Source organism: Rhinolophus ferrumequinum, unplaced genomic scaffold, assembly GCF_004115265.2.
Source record: "Rhinolophus ferrumequinum isolate MPI-CBG mRhiFer1 unplaced genomic scaffold, mRhiFer1_v1.p scaffold_58_arrow_ctg1_1, whole genome shotgun sequence".
NCBI lineage: Eukaryota > Metazoa > Chordata > Mammalia > Chiroptera > Rhinolophidae > Rhinolophus > Rhinolophus ferrumequinum.
Window position 1 is genome coordinate 160,082 of NW_022680423.1, and position 15,210 is coordinate 175,291.

General features: G+C 36.8%; 1 protein-coding gene across 1 annotated transcript in view; it reads right to left on the reverse strand.

Moving 5' to 3' along the window:
• ARHGEF12 (Rho guanine nucleotide exchange factor 12) overlaps nt 1–15,210 on the reverse strand; it is a 181,538-nt gene that overhangs the window by 71,056 nt on the left and 95,272 nt on the right. Inside the window, 1 exon segment of the mRNA XM_033102250.1 lies at nt 3,426–3,494. Within this exon segment, the coding sequence (XP_032958141.1) occupies nt 3,426–3,494 (69 nt within the window).

Here is a 15,210-nt window from a genome sequence, read left to right on the forward strand (position 1 = left end):
CTTTGTTGTGGGGCTGTGCTGTCCTCAGAAGCTGTTTTTGTAAGCTGTTTATTAGCAGCATCCTTGCCCTCTGTCCCCTGAGGCAGGACAGACAGCCTAGGAAACTGACATCCCTCTCCAGGGTCCAAGAGGTGCCTCCCTGGAAACAAATGACTGTTTCTAATACCTGCAACAGGAGAAAAATAAGAACCAGTTTGATCCAGCTAGGCTGACCCCTATGACCAGGACCTGACCTTTAGCTAATTACAGTCTCATTTACAGACAGGTTATACAACTCCCATCATGCATCTGACGCCATGACAGTTCCTGAGGAACCAAATAAGGAAGAAAACGTGGGAAATGGAGGGTCCAGCCCACAGGGAGGAGATGAATGAACCATGACAATGGAACATCAATTCCTGCTCTGGGAGGGATAAATACCCTTGATTGTGACTTCCTTAGCGTGACTTGTTCTCTGAGCTTGCCTGCACTTTCCTGTCAAATGTGTACTTTCAAATCACTTTCACCTTCCTGGATCTGTCTTACTCTTGAATTCTTTCTTGCACCAAGACAAGAACCCAGTCACTGAGGCTCTGGGTTGAGTCCTCTCTTGGACATCTCTGTGAGCCTCCAGTGACACACCCACTAGATGCCAGCAGCAGCCTCCCAGTCATGACAATAAAAAATGTTTCCAGACATTGCCAAATGTCCTGAGGGACAAAACTCCTGGTTGAAAATCACTGGCATAATGCAAAAAAAAAAAAAAAAAAAAAAATTAAAAAATTAAAAAATAAAAATTTAAAGTAATCATACAAAACATTGCTATAGAAACAAAGATAACAAAATAATTAGAAAATAAATTGTAGGATGACAGATCTCACTCCATGCAATGGATCATTCATTTGTCAACTCTCTTACAAAGTTAGATTTCGCATGAAAAAAAGCAGTGCAGGGGCATTAATGTATAATGTAAAAAATATGGGATGTTTAAAAACTACAAACTAAAATCAAAGACCACAGAGTATTAAGAGAAATAAACTTTTGGAAGAAATAGAACACAATGAGTTTGGCTTAATCTGACAGCAGTTGAACACACAGGATCTGTAGCTGAGCAAAGTGAGTGGGGCTATAATGATCTGGGAGTCATCAGCAAAGTAGTTTTAGCTGAAGCTCATCTACATGGATCCAATAAATCATAAATTAAGTAAATAATATGCGGTTGTAGGTTTTCTTCCTAAAGTGTGTATTTGCATCTCCTAGACTTGATCCGACCTTTTTTACTACTTGTTTTTCAAACCCCAAGGCTTTAATAACGTAAGAAAAAAATCAGGCAAAACAACAGAAATTTGTTTAGAGTAGTAGTCAGACAACTTTTGATTTTATAGGTGATTCGATTACTGCTTTTAAAATAGTCGTTATGTTGCATCACAATGTAAGTCTTTTCTAATCAATGATCACAACATGATGTTAACTCTTTTACCATAAAATTCTATACAAGTGTAATTAAAAAATAAAATTAGAATGCTAAAAGTATTCAATGAAGAATATGTAAGATTCAGCATTTCTACTTCTAAGTATTTACCAAAAAGAATTAAAAGCATTTGAATAGATATTTGCACTGCCATGTTCATAGCAGCATTATTCACAATAGCCAAAAGATAGAAAACAACCCAAGTGTTCACTGACAAATGAACAAACAAAATGTGGTCTATACATACAATAGAGTATTATTCCGCCTTAAAAAGGAAGGAAGGGTGGCCAGATGGCTCAGTGGGTTAGAGCACGAGCTCTGAACAACGGGGTTGCCAGTTTGATTCCCACATGGGCCAGTGAGCTGCGCCCTCCACAACTAGACTGAAGACAATGAGCAGCTGCTGACTGCCTCTGAGCTTCTGGAGGGGTGGCCAGATGGCTCAGTTGGTTAGAGCGCCAGCTCTCAGCAACAAGGTTGCCGGTTCAATTTTCCTGCATGGGATGGTGGGCTGTGCCCCCTACAACTAAAGATTGAAACGGCAACTGGACTTGGAGCTGAGCTGCACTCTCCACAACTAGATTAAAGGACAACAAGTTGGAGCTTTTGGGCCCTGGCGGAACACACTGTTCCCCAATATTCCCCAATAAAATTTATTTTAAAAAAAGGAAAGAAATTCTGACACATGCCACAACATAGAAGAACCTGGAAGACATTATGCTAAGTGAAATAGGCTGGTCACAAAAGAACAGAAGTATGATTCATAAGAACATAAGAATCATAAGTATGATTCTACTTATATGAGGTTCCTAGAACTGTCAAATTCATAGAGACAGGAAGCAGAATGGTGGTTGCTCAGATGCTCGGGGGAGACAATAATGGGGAGAAAGTGCTTAATAGGTACAGAGTTTCAGTTGAGAGAAGATGAAAAAGTTCTAGAGATGAATGCTGTGATGGTTGCACAACATGAATGTAACAATGTCAATGAACTATATATTTAAAAATAGGTAAATGGTAAATTTTATGTATTTTTACTCCAATAAGAAAACATTAAATCACCTAATAATACTAACTATGGAGTAACTCTCCATTTATCAAAAACTTATTAAGTTCCTTTAAAGTTTAAGTTTTCTCTCAAAAGTTAAAAAAAATTGAATATACAAATAGCAGATACGAGATTGGACAATTAAGTTAGCAAACTCATCCTAGAAAAAGTGCGACATACCATAGCGATACTCACTGCTGAGTTCACTGACAAAAAGAATAAACAAAATGTGGTCTGTACATACAATGGAGTATTATTTACCCTTCAAAAGGAAGGACGGGTGACCAGATAGCTCAGTTGGTTAGAGAACGAGCTCTGAACAAGTGAGTTGCCGATTTGATTCCCACATGGAACCATACTCACTGCTATCATTACAGTCACCTTCAAAGTATTCCTCTTGGGAAGCTATACACCAATGTCAGCACCCAGTCCACCTTTCAAAGCAATTTTGGAACTCTTTTTCTGGAGTGGCCATCAGAGCTGTCGTCGTATTACCCTTGATGTCCTAAATGTCATCAAAATGTCTTGCTTTCAATATTTCCTTTATCTTCAGGTAAAGAAAGAAGTCATTGGGGGCCAGATCAGGTGAGTAAGGGAGGGCGTTCCAATACAGTTATTTGTTTACTGGCTAAAAACTCCCTCACATGCAGTGCCCTGAGAGCTGGTGCACTGTTGTGATCCAAGAGTCATGAATTTGTTTGCGAAAAGTTCAGGTTGTTTAACTTTCACGCAGCCTTTTCACCACTTCCAAATAGCAAACTTGGTTAACTGTTTGTCCAGTTGGTACAAATTCATAATGAGTAATCCGTCCGACATCAAAACAGGTTAGCAACATCTTTTGAACAAGTTCGCAAACTTAATTGTCCAACGTCTCGTATCTGTCACTCAAGTATAAGGAAAGCACTATCATTTCATGAGTTTCATACTCACAGTGTCCTGAATTACTTCATTCTCTCCGTGTTTCCTCTAGATAATCTCTTTCAAGCCACTCTTGGGACTCTAAAAAGACATTCCATTCATATCAATAGGTTTACCAAAAGGAGATAAGAAAAAATGGTATGGAAGAATAATGTTCTGAATTTCATATATGTATTTGAAACTACTAAATATCTTTCATATAAAACCTGGCTCTGCTACTTTTTCCTGACTTCGGCAAATCACTTACTCTCTCAGCTTTTTAATTTACATTGCTAAAAAAATATAGAACCAATAGAATACTTTTACTTCATATCCAGGCTTGAGGGCTAATTTCTACAAATGATTCAAACTAGACATATTACATATCTCAAACTCATTATGTCAAAATCAACTTTATTTATTCGAATAACCTCTTCTGCCCCAAACAATTCCATCTATCCAAGTTAAAATCATTTTAACCGACTTATATGAATGAAATTAAGCTTCCATTTTTCTATCACTACCTTCTATGAAACTGATGCATGAATTTTTATAAAAATTTACTTGGTATGTTTGTGATGATTTAATGTAAAACATAAACTATATGATATGCAGAACTTCAATTCTTGGGGATGAGAAATATCCCAAAGCAACTGACATCATAAAAACGGAGGCATGAGGTAAGCCTCTTAAAATCTCCCTTGGAATTTACAACAAATTGAACAACTGTAACTTCATAAAGAACTCCCTGAGCAGCAGACAGGAAAGACTAAGAGGTACACTATAGAAATAACCTAAAGGTGGGCAAATTGCGAGAATGGGAGAGGAGGGAAGGGAGAAGTGCTGAGAGGGAGCCGCGGGGGCCTAGGATGCAGACCTAGCTCACTTCTTTGAGCTCGCTGCATCCCGAACTAATGCAGCTACCGGAGAGAAAAGATCTCGGACTTCTAGGGCTCCGTTTATGGCCCACAGGGCTGAGGGGACAGCATATAACATGCCTGAACCCAATGCTCACGGCAGAGACCTCGGAGGAAATACTGAGGAACGAAGGCTGAAAACGGTGGTTTAAGCCCTCACTACCAAGTAGAGAAGGGAAGCCTTAGGCACTGAGCCTAGCCACCCCTCCCAGAACTCACCCCACCCACAAGCCCAGTGCTACAAGAGGAAGAGTAGCAATGTCAGATCAAAAGAACAGAATATTTGCTGATCTGAGAATTGTGGTCCATAGACACAAGGTTCGCAGCCCAACTAGTTCCAGCAAAGGGGAGGGAGCAGTGGAAGGAGGACTGGCTGTGCTGGTGGTCGCCTCCATTGCTCTGGGTCATCTCTCACAACCCACCCCACCCTTGTCCCCACCTATCTGGGCGGATCCCTGCAGGGGTAAACAGAACTGCTGAAACATACGGGCTCTGAATCTGGTGCAGGAAGAGCTTTGGAACTTCAAAAGCTCTTCACATCCCCACATAGACGTGGCACCCTATGACCCAGGCAAACTGTACACAAGGAGAAGACCACCTTCTAGAGAATCCCCCCATTGTATGAGAAGCTGGAATAGTGCAGAGAAACATAACACTACAGTGTAAGAGAGAATTAGAGGCTGCAGTCAGAGAGAAAATAAAACATTCTACCAACATGTACTAGAAAACAAATGAAAGACCTCTTCCTATCAACCTGTTGCAGAACCCACTCCTGTAGATATTTAGGAAGAGAAATAATAAATCATTAATTGCCATGAATAACCAAGACAACAAGACAGCTCAGGAAAAAGTGAGAAGTCTCCAGAAAATAAATTAAAGACGTGGAAATATGTGACTTAAATAACAGAGAATTCAAGATAGCAGTTCTGAAAAAACACAACGAAATGCAAGAAAACAAAGACAGGCAGTTTAATGAATTCAGAAATACAATCAAAGAACAAAATTAACATTTTACCAAACAGATGGAAATTTTAAAAAAGAACCAAATAGAATGTCTGTGGATTAAGAACTCAGTAGAAGACATAAAGACTGAGTAGCCAGCTTAGATAGTAGAGTTGACCAGATGGAGGAAAGAATCAGTCACATCGAAGATAGAAACTTGGAAATGACATGGATGGAAGAAGAGATTTGAGACTTAAAAGAAATGAAAGTACTTTCTGACTCCACCAGAAAGAACAATATAAGAATAATGAGAATACCAGAAGGAGAAGAAAGGGAGAAGGGAAAAGAGAGCGTATTCAAACAAACAGTCGACGAGAATTTCCCAAACTTGTGGAAAGAACTGGATCCTCGAATCCAAGAAGCAAATAAAACATCTAATTACCTCAATCCCAACAGGCCTTCTCCAAGCCACATTGTATTGAAGCTGTGAAAAAATCAACGACAAAGAAAGAATCCTCAAGGCAGCCAGGAAAGAAGACGGTAACCACAAAGTAACGCCCATTAAAATATCATCCGATTATTAAGCAGAACTCTAGAAGCCAGGAAGGAGTAGAACCAAACATTCCAACTACTGAAAGAGAAAAATTATGAGCCGAGAATAATACACCCAGCAAAAATATTCTTAAGATATGAAGGAGAAATAAAGACCTTTCCAAACATACAGAGCTGAGGGAATTTTCTAATACATGACCTGCACTACATGAAATACTAAAGGAGGCTATTCGACCACCATCAACAGGGACAATTTATGGCAACCAAAACATAAAAAGGGAGAGAGTAAAGGCATGAACCGGAATATGGGAATGGAGAAAGTAAGCCTGCTGAAGAAATGGAATAATCTAAATATCAAACATTCTTTCAAATAAACTTAATGGTAACCACTCAAAAAATCCAGAACTGATATATATATCTGTTAATGAAAGAACAAACAGAGGGAAAAATCAGAGAATACCACCACACAGAAATAATAGACAACAACAAAAGCAAAGAAACAATGGAGACACAGTCTTACCAGAAAACTAAAGATACAATGATAGGAAATCCTCACATATCAAAAATCATTCCAAATGTAAATGGACTGAACTCACCAATCAAAAGGCACAGAGTAGCAGACTGGATTAAGAAACTAAACCCTACCATATGCTGTCTCCAAGACACGTATCTCAGCTACAAGGACGAGATAGACACAAAGTGAAAGGGTGGAAACTGACACTCCAAGCACATGATAATCAGGGAAAATTAGGTGTAGACATACTGGTATCAGATAAAACAGACTTCAGGGTAAAAAAGGTAATAAGACACAAAGATGGACATTTCATAATTATAAATGGGACTATACAACAAGAAGACATAACAGTCATCAATAGTTATGCCCCCAATCAGGGAGCACCGAAATATACCAAGCAACTACTCACAGAACTAAAGGGACAAATTGACCAGAACACAATTATAAGAAGGGACCTAAATACATCATTGACAGCTACGGATAGATCATCAAAACAGAAAATAAAGAAATAGCAGCCCTAAATGACACATTAGATGAAATGGACATAATTGATATTTATAGAGCACTCTATCCTAAAACATCAGGCTATACATTTTTTTCCGGTGTACATGGAACATTCTCAAGAATAGACCATATATTGGGACATATAACTAGCCTCAGCAAATTTAAGAAGATTGCAATAATACCAAGTATATTCTCTGATCACAAGGCTTTGAAACTGGATATCAACTGAAATTAGAAATACGAAAAACCTCAAATCTGTGGAGATTAAACAACATACTTTTAAAGAATGACCGGATCAAAGAAGAAATAAGAGGAGAGATCAAAAGATACATAGAAGCAAATGAGAATGAAAATACAGCCTACTAAATTTTTGGGATGCAGCAAAAGTTTTAAGAGGGAAATTTATATCATTACAAGCCTATATCAAGAAACAGAACAATCCCAAATAAATCACTCGTGTCACATCTTAGAAAACTAGAAAAGAACAAATGGAACCCAAGGTCAGTAGAGAAAAGGAAATAATAAAACTCAGAGCAGAACTAAATGACATAGAGTACAAAAAGACAATACAAAAAATTGATGTAACAAAGAGCTTGTTCTTTGAATAGATGAACAAAATTGACAAACCCTTGGCTAGGCTCACTAAGATAAAAAGAGAAAAGACACTAATAAACAAAATCAGAAATGAAAAACGGGAAGTTATCACGGATGTCACAGAAATACAAAGGATCATCCAAGAATACTCTGAAGGACTGACGATATGCCACCAAATTCAATAACCTAGAAGAAATGGACAAGTTCTTAGAAACTTAGAAACTTCCTAGGCTGAATCTGAAGAATTGGAAAATCTAAAGAGACCAGTTTACCAATAAGGAAACTGAATCAGTCATCCAAAACCTTCTCAAAAGACAAAGTCCGGGACCAGATGACTTCACTAGTGAATTCTACCAAACCTTCAAAGAGGACCTAATACCTGTCCTACCCAAACTATTCCAAAAAATTGAAGAAGACACAGTACTCCCTAACTAATTTTATGAGGCCAACATCACCCTGATACCAAAACCTGGTAAGGATAACACAAAAAAGAAAACTACAGACCAATATCTCTGATGAATACAGATGCAAAAATCCTACACAAAATTCTAGCAAAACGAATGCAATAATACAATAAAAAGATTATTTATCACGCTCAATCCCAGGGGCACAAGGATGGTTCAACATATGCAAATCCATTAGTGTGATACATCACATAAACAAAATAAAGGACAAAAATCATCATTATATCAATTGATGCAGAAAATGCGTTTGACAAGAAACAACATCCATTTATGATTAAAACACTGAATAAAATAGGTACATAAGGAAAAATACCCTAACATAATAAAGGCCATATGTGACAACCCTGAGCTAATATCATAATTCACGGTGAAAAACAGAAGCCCTTTGCTCTACGTTCAGGAACACGCCAGAGCTGTCCCCTATCACCTCAACTTTTCAACATAGTGTTGAAAGTCCTTGCCAGAGCAACCAGGCAAGAAAAAGAAATCAAAGGAATGCAAATTGGGAATGAAGAAATTAAATTATCACTCTTTGCAGATGACATGATGCTATATATAGAAAACCCTAAAGACTGCACCAAAAAGCTATTAGAAACAATAAACGAATACACTAAAGTTGCTGGCTACTTTGTCAATGTCCAAAAGTCCTTTGCATTCCTATATACTAACAATGAAATCTCAGTAAAAGAAATAAAAAAAAATTCCTTTTGCAATTGCAGCAAAAAGAATAAAATACCTAGGAACAAACTTAACCAAGGATGTGAAAGACCTATATGCTGAAAACTATAAGACATTTTTAAAAGAAACTGAAGAAGACACAAAGAAATGGAAAGACATTCCGTGCTCACAGATTGTGAGAATCAACATAATTAAGATGGCCATATTACCCAAAGCAATATACAGATTTAATGCAATCCCCATCAAAATCCCAATGGCATTTTTTAAAGAAATAGAACAAAAAATCATCAGATTTGTTTGGAACCACAAAAGACCCCGAAAAGCCAAAGCAATCTTAAGAAAGAAGAACAATATTGGAGGTATCACACTCCCTGACTTTAGCTTGTACTACAGGGCTACAATAATCAAAACAGCATGGTATTGGCAGAAAAAGAGACACATAGACCAATGGAATAGAATTGAGAACCCAGAAATAAAACCACATGAATATGGACAGATAATTTTTGACAAAGAAGCAAAAAACATACAATGGAGAAAAGACAGCCTCTTTAATAAATGGTGCTGGGAGAATTGGAAAGCCACACGCAAAAGAATGAAACTGGACTGCTCTCTCTGTCACCATGTACCAAAATTAATTCAAAATGGATCAAAGACTTAAGCGGAAGACCTGAAACAATAAACTGCATAGAAGAAAATATACACACTAAACTTACGCATCTTGGGTCAAAGAGCACTTTATGAATTTGACTCCAAAGGAAAGGGAAGTAAAAACTAAAATAAATGAAAGGGACTACATCAAACTTAAAAGCTTCTGCACAGCAAAGAAACCATCGACAAAATAAAGAGGCAACACACTGAATGGGAGAAGATTTTTGCAAACAGTGCCTCTGATAAGGGGCTAATATCCAAAATATACAAGGAACTCATGCAACTCAACAACAGAAAAACAAACAACCCAATTGAAAAATGGGCAGAGGACCTGAAGAGACATTTCTCCAAAGAGGGCATACAAATGGCAAACGGACATATGAAAAAATGCTCAACATCACTAATCATCAAAAAAATGCAAATAAAAACCACAATGAGATATCACCTCACCCCAGTCAGAATGGCTATCATCAACAAGACAAATAGTAACAAGTGTTGGAGAGGCTGTGGAGAAAAAGGAACCCTCATACACTGTTGGTGGGAATGCAGACTGGTGCAGCCGTTATGGAGGCAGTGTGGAGGGTTCCTCAAAAAATTACGAATAGAATTACCATATGACCCAGCAATCCCTCTCCTGGGTACCTACCCAAAAAATCTGAAAACATCTACACATAAAGACACGTGTGCTCCAATGTTCATTGCAGCTTTGTTTACGGTGGCCAAGACATGGAAACAACCAAAATGTCTTCAATAGGTGAATGGATAAAGAAGTTGTGGTATATATACACGATGGAATATTATTCGGCAGTAAGAAAAGATGATTAGGACCATTTGTGACAACACGGATGAATCCTGAGATTATAATGCTAAGTGAAATAAGTCAGGACAGAAAAAGCAGAGAACCATATGATTTCACTGGTATGTGGTATATAAACCAAAACAACAAAAGAACACGACAAACAAATGAGAAACAAAATCTCATAGACACAGAGAATAGTTTAGTGGTTACCAGAGGGTAAGGGGGGGTGGGGGGTGGGAGATGAGGGTAAAGGGGATCAAATATAACGTGACAGAAGGAGAACTGACTCTCGGTGGTGAACACACAATGTGATTTATAGATGATGTAATGCAGAATTGTATACCTGAAATCTATGTAATTTTACTGACAATTGTCACCCCAGTATACTTTAATTAAAAAAAGAAAAAGAAATATCCCAAAGCAATGGGAGCCATTCTTCAGCGCAAGTGAAGATGAGGCACAGAGATTTTTGCATGAATGCCAATAAAATACATGCTATCTATATATATACCAAGATACCATGAGACAGAGAAAACAGTAGTTTCAAAAATAAGCCCTGCCTTGGAGAAACGGGTAACTCTGGGTCTTGGATAAGAGATAATAAAAGATAAAACTAAAATGATACTGGGGAGTCATGTCAAAAGAATAAAGAAGGCTTTTGAGGAGGTTCACTGGCTATAAAAAGGATAAGCATCAAAAACAATAATGATTGCAATAGACTGAAACACAATAAGCAAGTGTGTTAAAAATCTATGAATTCAAAATACCACACACATGTACTTGTGTACATATACATCCCCACACTGGTGACCTTTTGAATTTGTTAGGGTACCAACTCTTCTGAAAATGCACGTAAAGGAAAAGAATTAAACATTTATCCTACATTTCCTGTATAAGCTATATTTCAGGGTAATCTGAAAACTAATAAGGGAAAATTATTCTTTATAAAATAATTCCATCTGACAAATACAGAAGAAACGACTAAACTATAACATTATCATTTTAAAACAACTAATTAAATAATGCATGCAGGAATTTTGATCATCAACGGCAAGTGAAAACATAAGATAAGAGTCACTGGAGATCTCTACAACGAAGCAATCAGGATGACTTCATCTGAACACCTTCAGCGTAAGGTCACAGAAAACAAAAACACAACCAGACAGACATTCACTGCCTGATATAATGAAACAGAATATACACAGTACCACCCGTAAACTGTTCTTGACAAACAACTCTCAAACTTTAATGTGATCTCACTATCAGTTTTCAGGAAATAAACACTGAAGTACATGTCAAACAACACCATGAAAATACAACTAAAATATAGATTCTTATAATGGACACATGAATATGACCCAGTTTCTTTACAACAACAAAAAAAAGCAATAAAAAAAGAGAGGGAACTATTATAAATTAAAAGACTTATCAAATAAAGGCAGAAGACCTTGATTAAACCCTGATTCAAATATAAACCAACTGCAAAAAGATCATTATAAGACCATTAGGGTAATCAAACTGCATATTAAAATATTAATTCTAAAGATTTGATAATGGTAATATGGCTAAATTTTTAAGTCTACTTTTCTCGTAAAGATGCATATTAATGAAATAACACCTTGGATTTTACTTTAAAATAATCCAGTTATTTGGAGAGTGTGAGGAATGGAGGGTACAAACGAAACAAGTTTGATGAAGGTTGAGTCATTCGATACATGAAGACGACAATTATGCTAGTCTCTCTACTTTTGAATAGATTTAAATTTTTTCCAATATGTATATTTTAAAATATCAGTTACAAACTGAAAATCAGAGGCAGATGCTCTGAATTTTAGATGATGATTTGTGATCAAGTATGCTCTTCTTTTGAGAACTAGGTACATGGGTATTCTTTAAAGCTGTCTTTGAGGTGAACAAAAGCAGGGAATTTTACAATGATAAGGATACTGCAAACATCACAAGGAGATTATTTTATAAAAATGAGCAGAAAATGGAAAAAAATTAAAAGCATTGATGCAAAAGTTAAAACACAGACTGGTTCCTACAATGTTAATAGAGCACAATTGAAACAAACATGGAAATCCATCAACTAAAAGAAGCCTGTCTTAGCTTGAAATAAAATACATGTAAGAATTCAGCTAGTTTGTTATATGTTCAGAAAACATCCTAGTCTGCACTATATCATCTCTCATCTGGATTACTAAAATATCCATTTATTTATCTGGTCTCACTCAGTTTCTTTATCTATAAAATGGTGATATTACTTCTTGAAGATTATTATGAGAGTTAAAAAGAGTATCTGTAAAGTATGTGGTGTACCTGCTGAAGCAAGCAGGTAAATGCTATTAAATGGCAACTATTTATTAGCCATTCAACCCACATTAAGTTCCTATTAAGTGTTAAGTTCCTATTAAGGTAAGCAGTCTTCTTTTCTTACAGTTCTCCCTGTCTTTTTATTCCATTTCATTTTCCACACTGATGTTTTTGATTATGCCTCTCTTTTGCATGCAAAATAAAACCCAACTCTTTATAATCACTCATTTTGTTGTTCATTCAAATATTTAATAAACACCTCAAAAGGTGGCCTAAATGACCATTGCTTTCAATTTTTTTCACCACATCCTGCAATAAAAGAAAAATTTTACATTGTTGATCACTGTATGTGTCTGTGTACACACACACATGCACATATATATACATACTCAGACACATATATGTATACAACAAAAGTTACAGGAAGCAACACTTATGGTTTCTACAGTTAAAGCACTCTAATTTCCTATTCTATTCTTTTTTTAAAAAATTCTGGTCTCAACCCACTAAATTGATTTCATGAACCAGTTTTAAAAACACTAGTTTAGACTACTTTCCTCATCATTTTTGAAAAGGGTGATCTATTTTTAAGTTATTATTCCTATCATGGCATACTACTTAAAAAGTATTGCTGAGTAACACTGAACTTAGCTTTTAAGCATTCATAGGACTAGGGAGCTACATCATATTCAACTTAAAATATTTTATTTTTTAACAAATATCCATGTTCATCTGGCAATATCTGGGTTAATCAAGAAAATGCTACTAAACATGGGCTATTAACTGAAATCTATCTAACAGGACTAAGTTTTTTCCTTTTTGTAATGGCAGAGTGATTCAAGACTGAGTCACTCTGACCACAAATGGAACATTAACATGCTTGTTTGTTTGTTTGTTTGTCTGTTTTAACGTTGCCTGCCTCTGCGTGGAAGCATTATAGTGTATCTTTCTTATTAAAATTTATTGGGGTGACAATGGTCAACAAAACACATAGGTTTCAAGTGTACAATTCTATAATACATCATCTATATATTATATTGTGTGTTCACCACCCAGAGTCAGTTCTCCTTCCATCACCATATATTTGATCCCCCTTTACCCTCATCTACCACCTCCTCCCTCCCTAACCCTCTGGTAACCACATTACTGTTGTCTATGAGTTTCTGTTTCTTTATTTGCTTGTCTTGTTCCTTGTTCCTGTGTTGCTTTCAGTTTTATATCCCACATATCAGTGAAATCATATGGTTCTTGACTTTTTCTGTTTGAATTATTTCGCTTAGCATAATAATCTCAAGATCCATCCATGTTGTCGCAAATGGCACTATTTCATTTTTTCTTACGGCAGAGTAGTATTCCATTGTGTATAGTGTATGTACCACATGTTCTTTATCCAATCATCTATTGAAGGACACTTTGGTTGTTTCCATGTCTTGACCACCATAAAAAAAGCTGCAGTGAACACTGGAGTACATATATCTTTACGGATAAATGTTTTCAGATTTTTTGGGTACATACCCAGGAGAGGGGTTGCTGGGTCATATGGTAATTCTATCCTGAATTTTTTAAGGCACCTCCATACTGTTTTCCATAGCGGCTGTATCATTTCACATTCCCACCAACAGTATATGAGGGTTCCTTTTTCTCTACAGCCTCTCCAACACTTGTTATTATTTATCTTGTTGATGGCCATTCTAACAGGTGTGAGCTGATACCTCACTGTGGTTTTGATTTGCACTTCCCTAATAGGATAGGAAGTTGAACATTTTTTTCATATATCTGTTGGCCATTTGTATGTCTTGTTGGGAGAAGTATCTGTTCATGTCCTCTGCCCATTTTTCCCCCCAGAAATTAATAAAAGTTATTACAGTTAATGTTTAAGCATTTATGTAGAAGGTACAGAGCAAAGCACCATACACATACTGTATCATTCAATTATCCTAACACCCCTAAGACAGATACCATTATTAGCCCTATTTTATGGATGAGGAAACTGAGCAGAGAGATTAACTTGCCCATATTACACAGCTGTAAATCTAAAACAAGAACACAAAGTTACACTATTCTCTAGATTTCATAAGTACCAACACTTTACTACAAGCTTTCAGGCCAGAACAGTCTTCTATCATAAAAGTCCGATTTTAACCTCCTGACTTCTGAATTACATTCAGGTTTTTGATACAGTTAAAGACAATACAGGTAGTAAAGATGTCCCCAAGCTTTTGTGAGGGAAGAAGAAACAGATCTACTAAAAAAAATAGGAAAGATCTTACAGCTCCCTGTATCAAATCTCAGATTTGGAGATAGGCTCAGAATCAAGTCACTCTTCTGGGACTCTTCCTGAACTGGACAGACTTGTCCTCTCTTCATGCTCAGGCTAGTCTTGGACTGGGTACGTTGCAGAAGTGGCCTTGCATGATGCAGGCAAGGTAGACACACCGGTTCATTCCCTGCTCTCCCTGCGTCCCCTGGCAACCCATTCCAGCAAAATTTCACTTCCTAGACTCAGGTCAGGGAACAGCATTTCAAAAATACTAAAATGGTGTTTTGGGACAACAGTTGTTTATTTGCTACACCCCCTTTCCAAGAAAACAAAGGGTCATATTATTCTAAGGGCTCACATGTAGCCAGGTTAACATCTTAGGACTTAGCTACACTTTGGTCAACTACAAAAATAATCAGTGAAGTAAACGCCATACTCCTCTAGCCTCAATTCCTAATGCCCATTTATTTGCCTTGCCTCCACACTTTTTGAAAAAAGTATTTTATTAACTCTCAAATGCAGAGTTGTAATGTTTTAAGTGCTTCCTATTGGTTCTAAAAACAGCAAAAGTCACCAGGTTGCCTCACGAACCCAATCACTGTTGGCTTGGGCCAAATTACAATTCAGAAACCT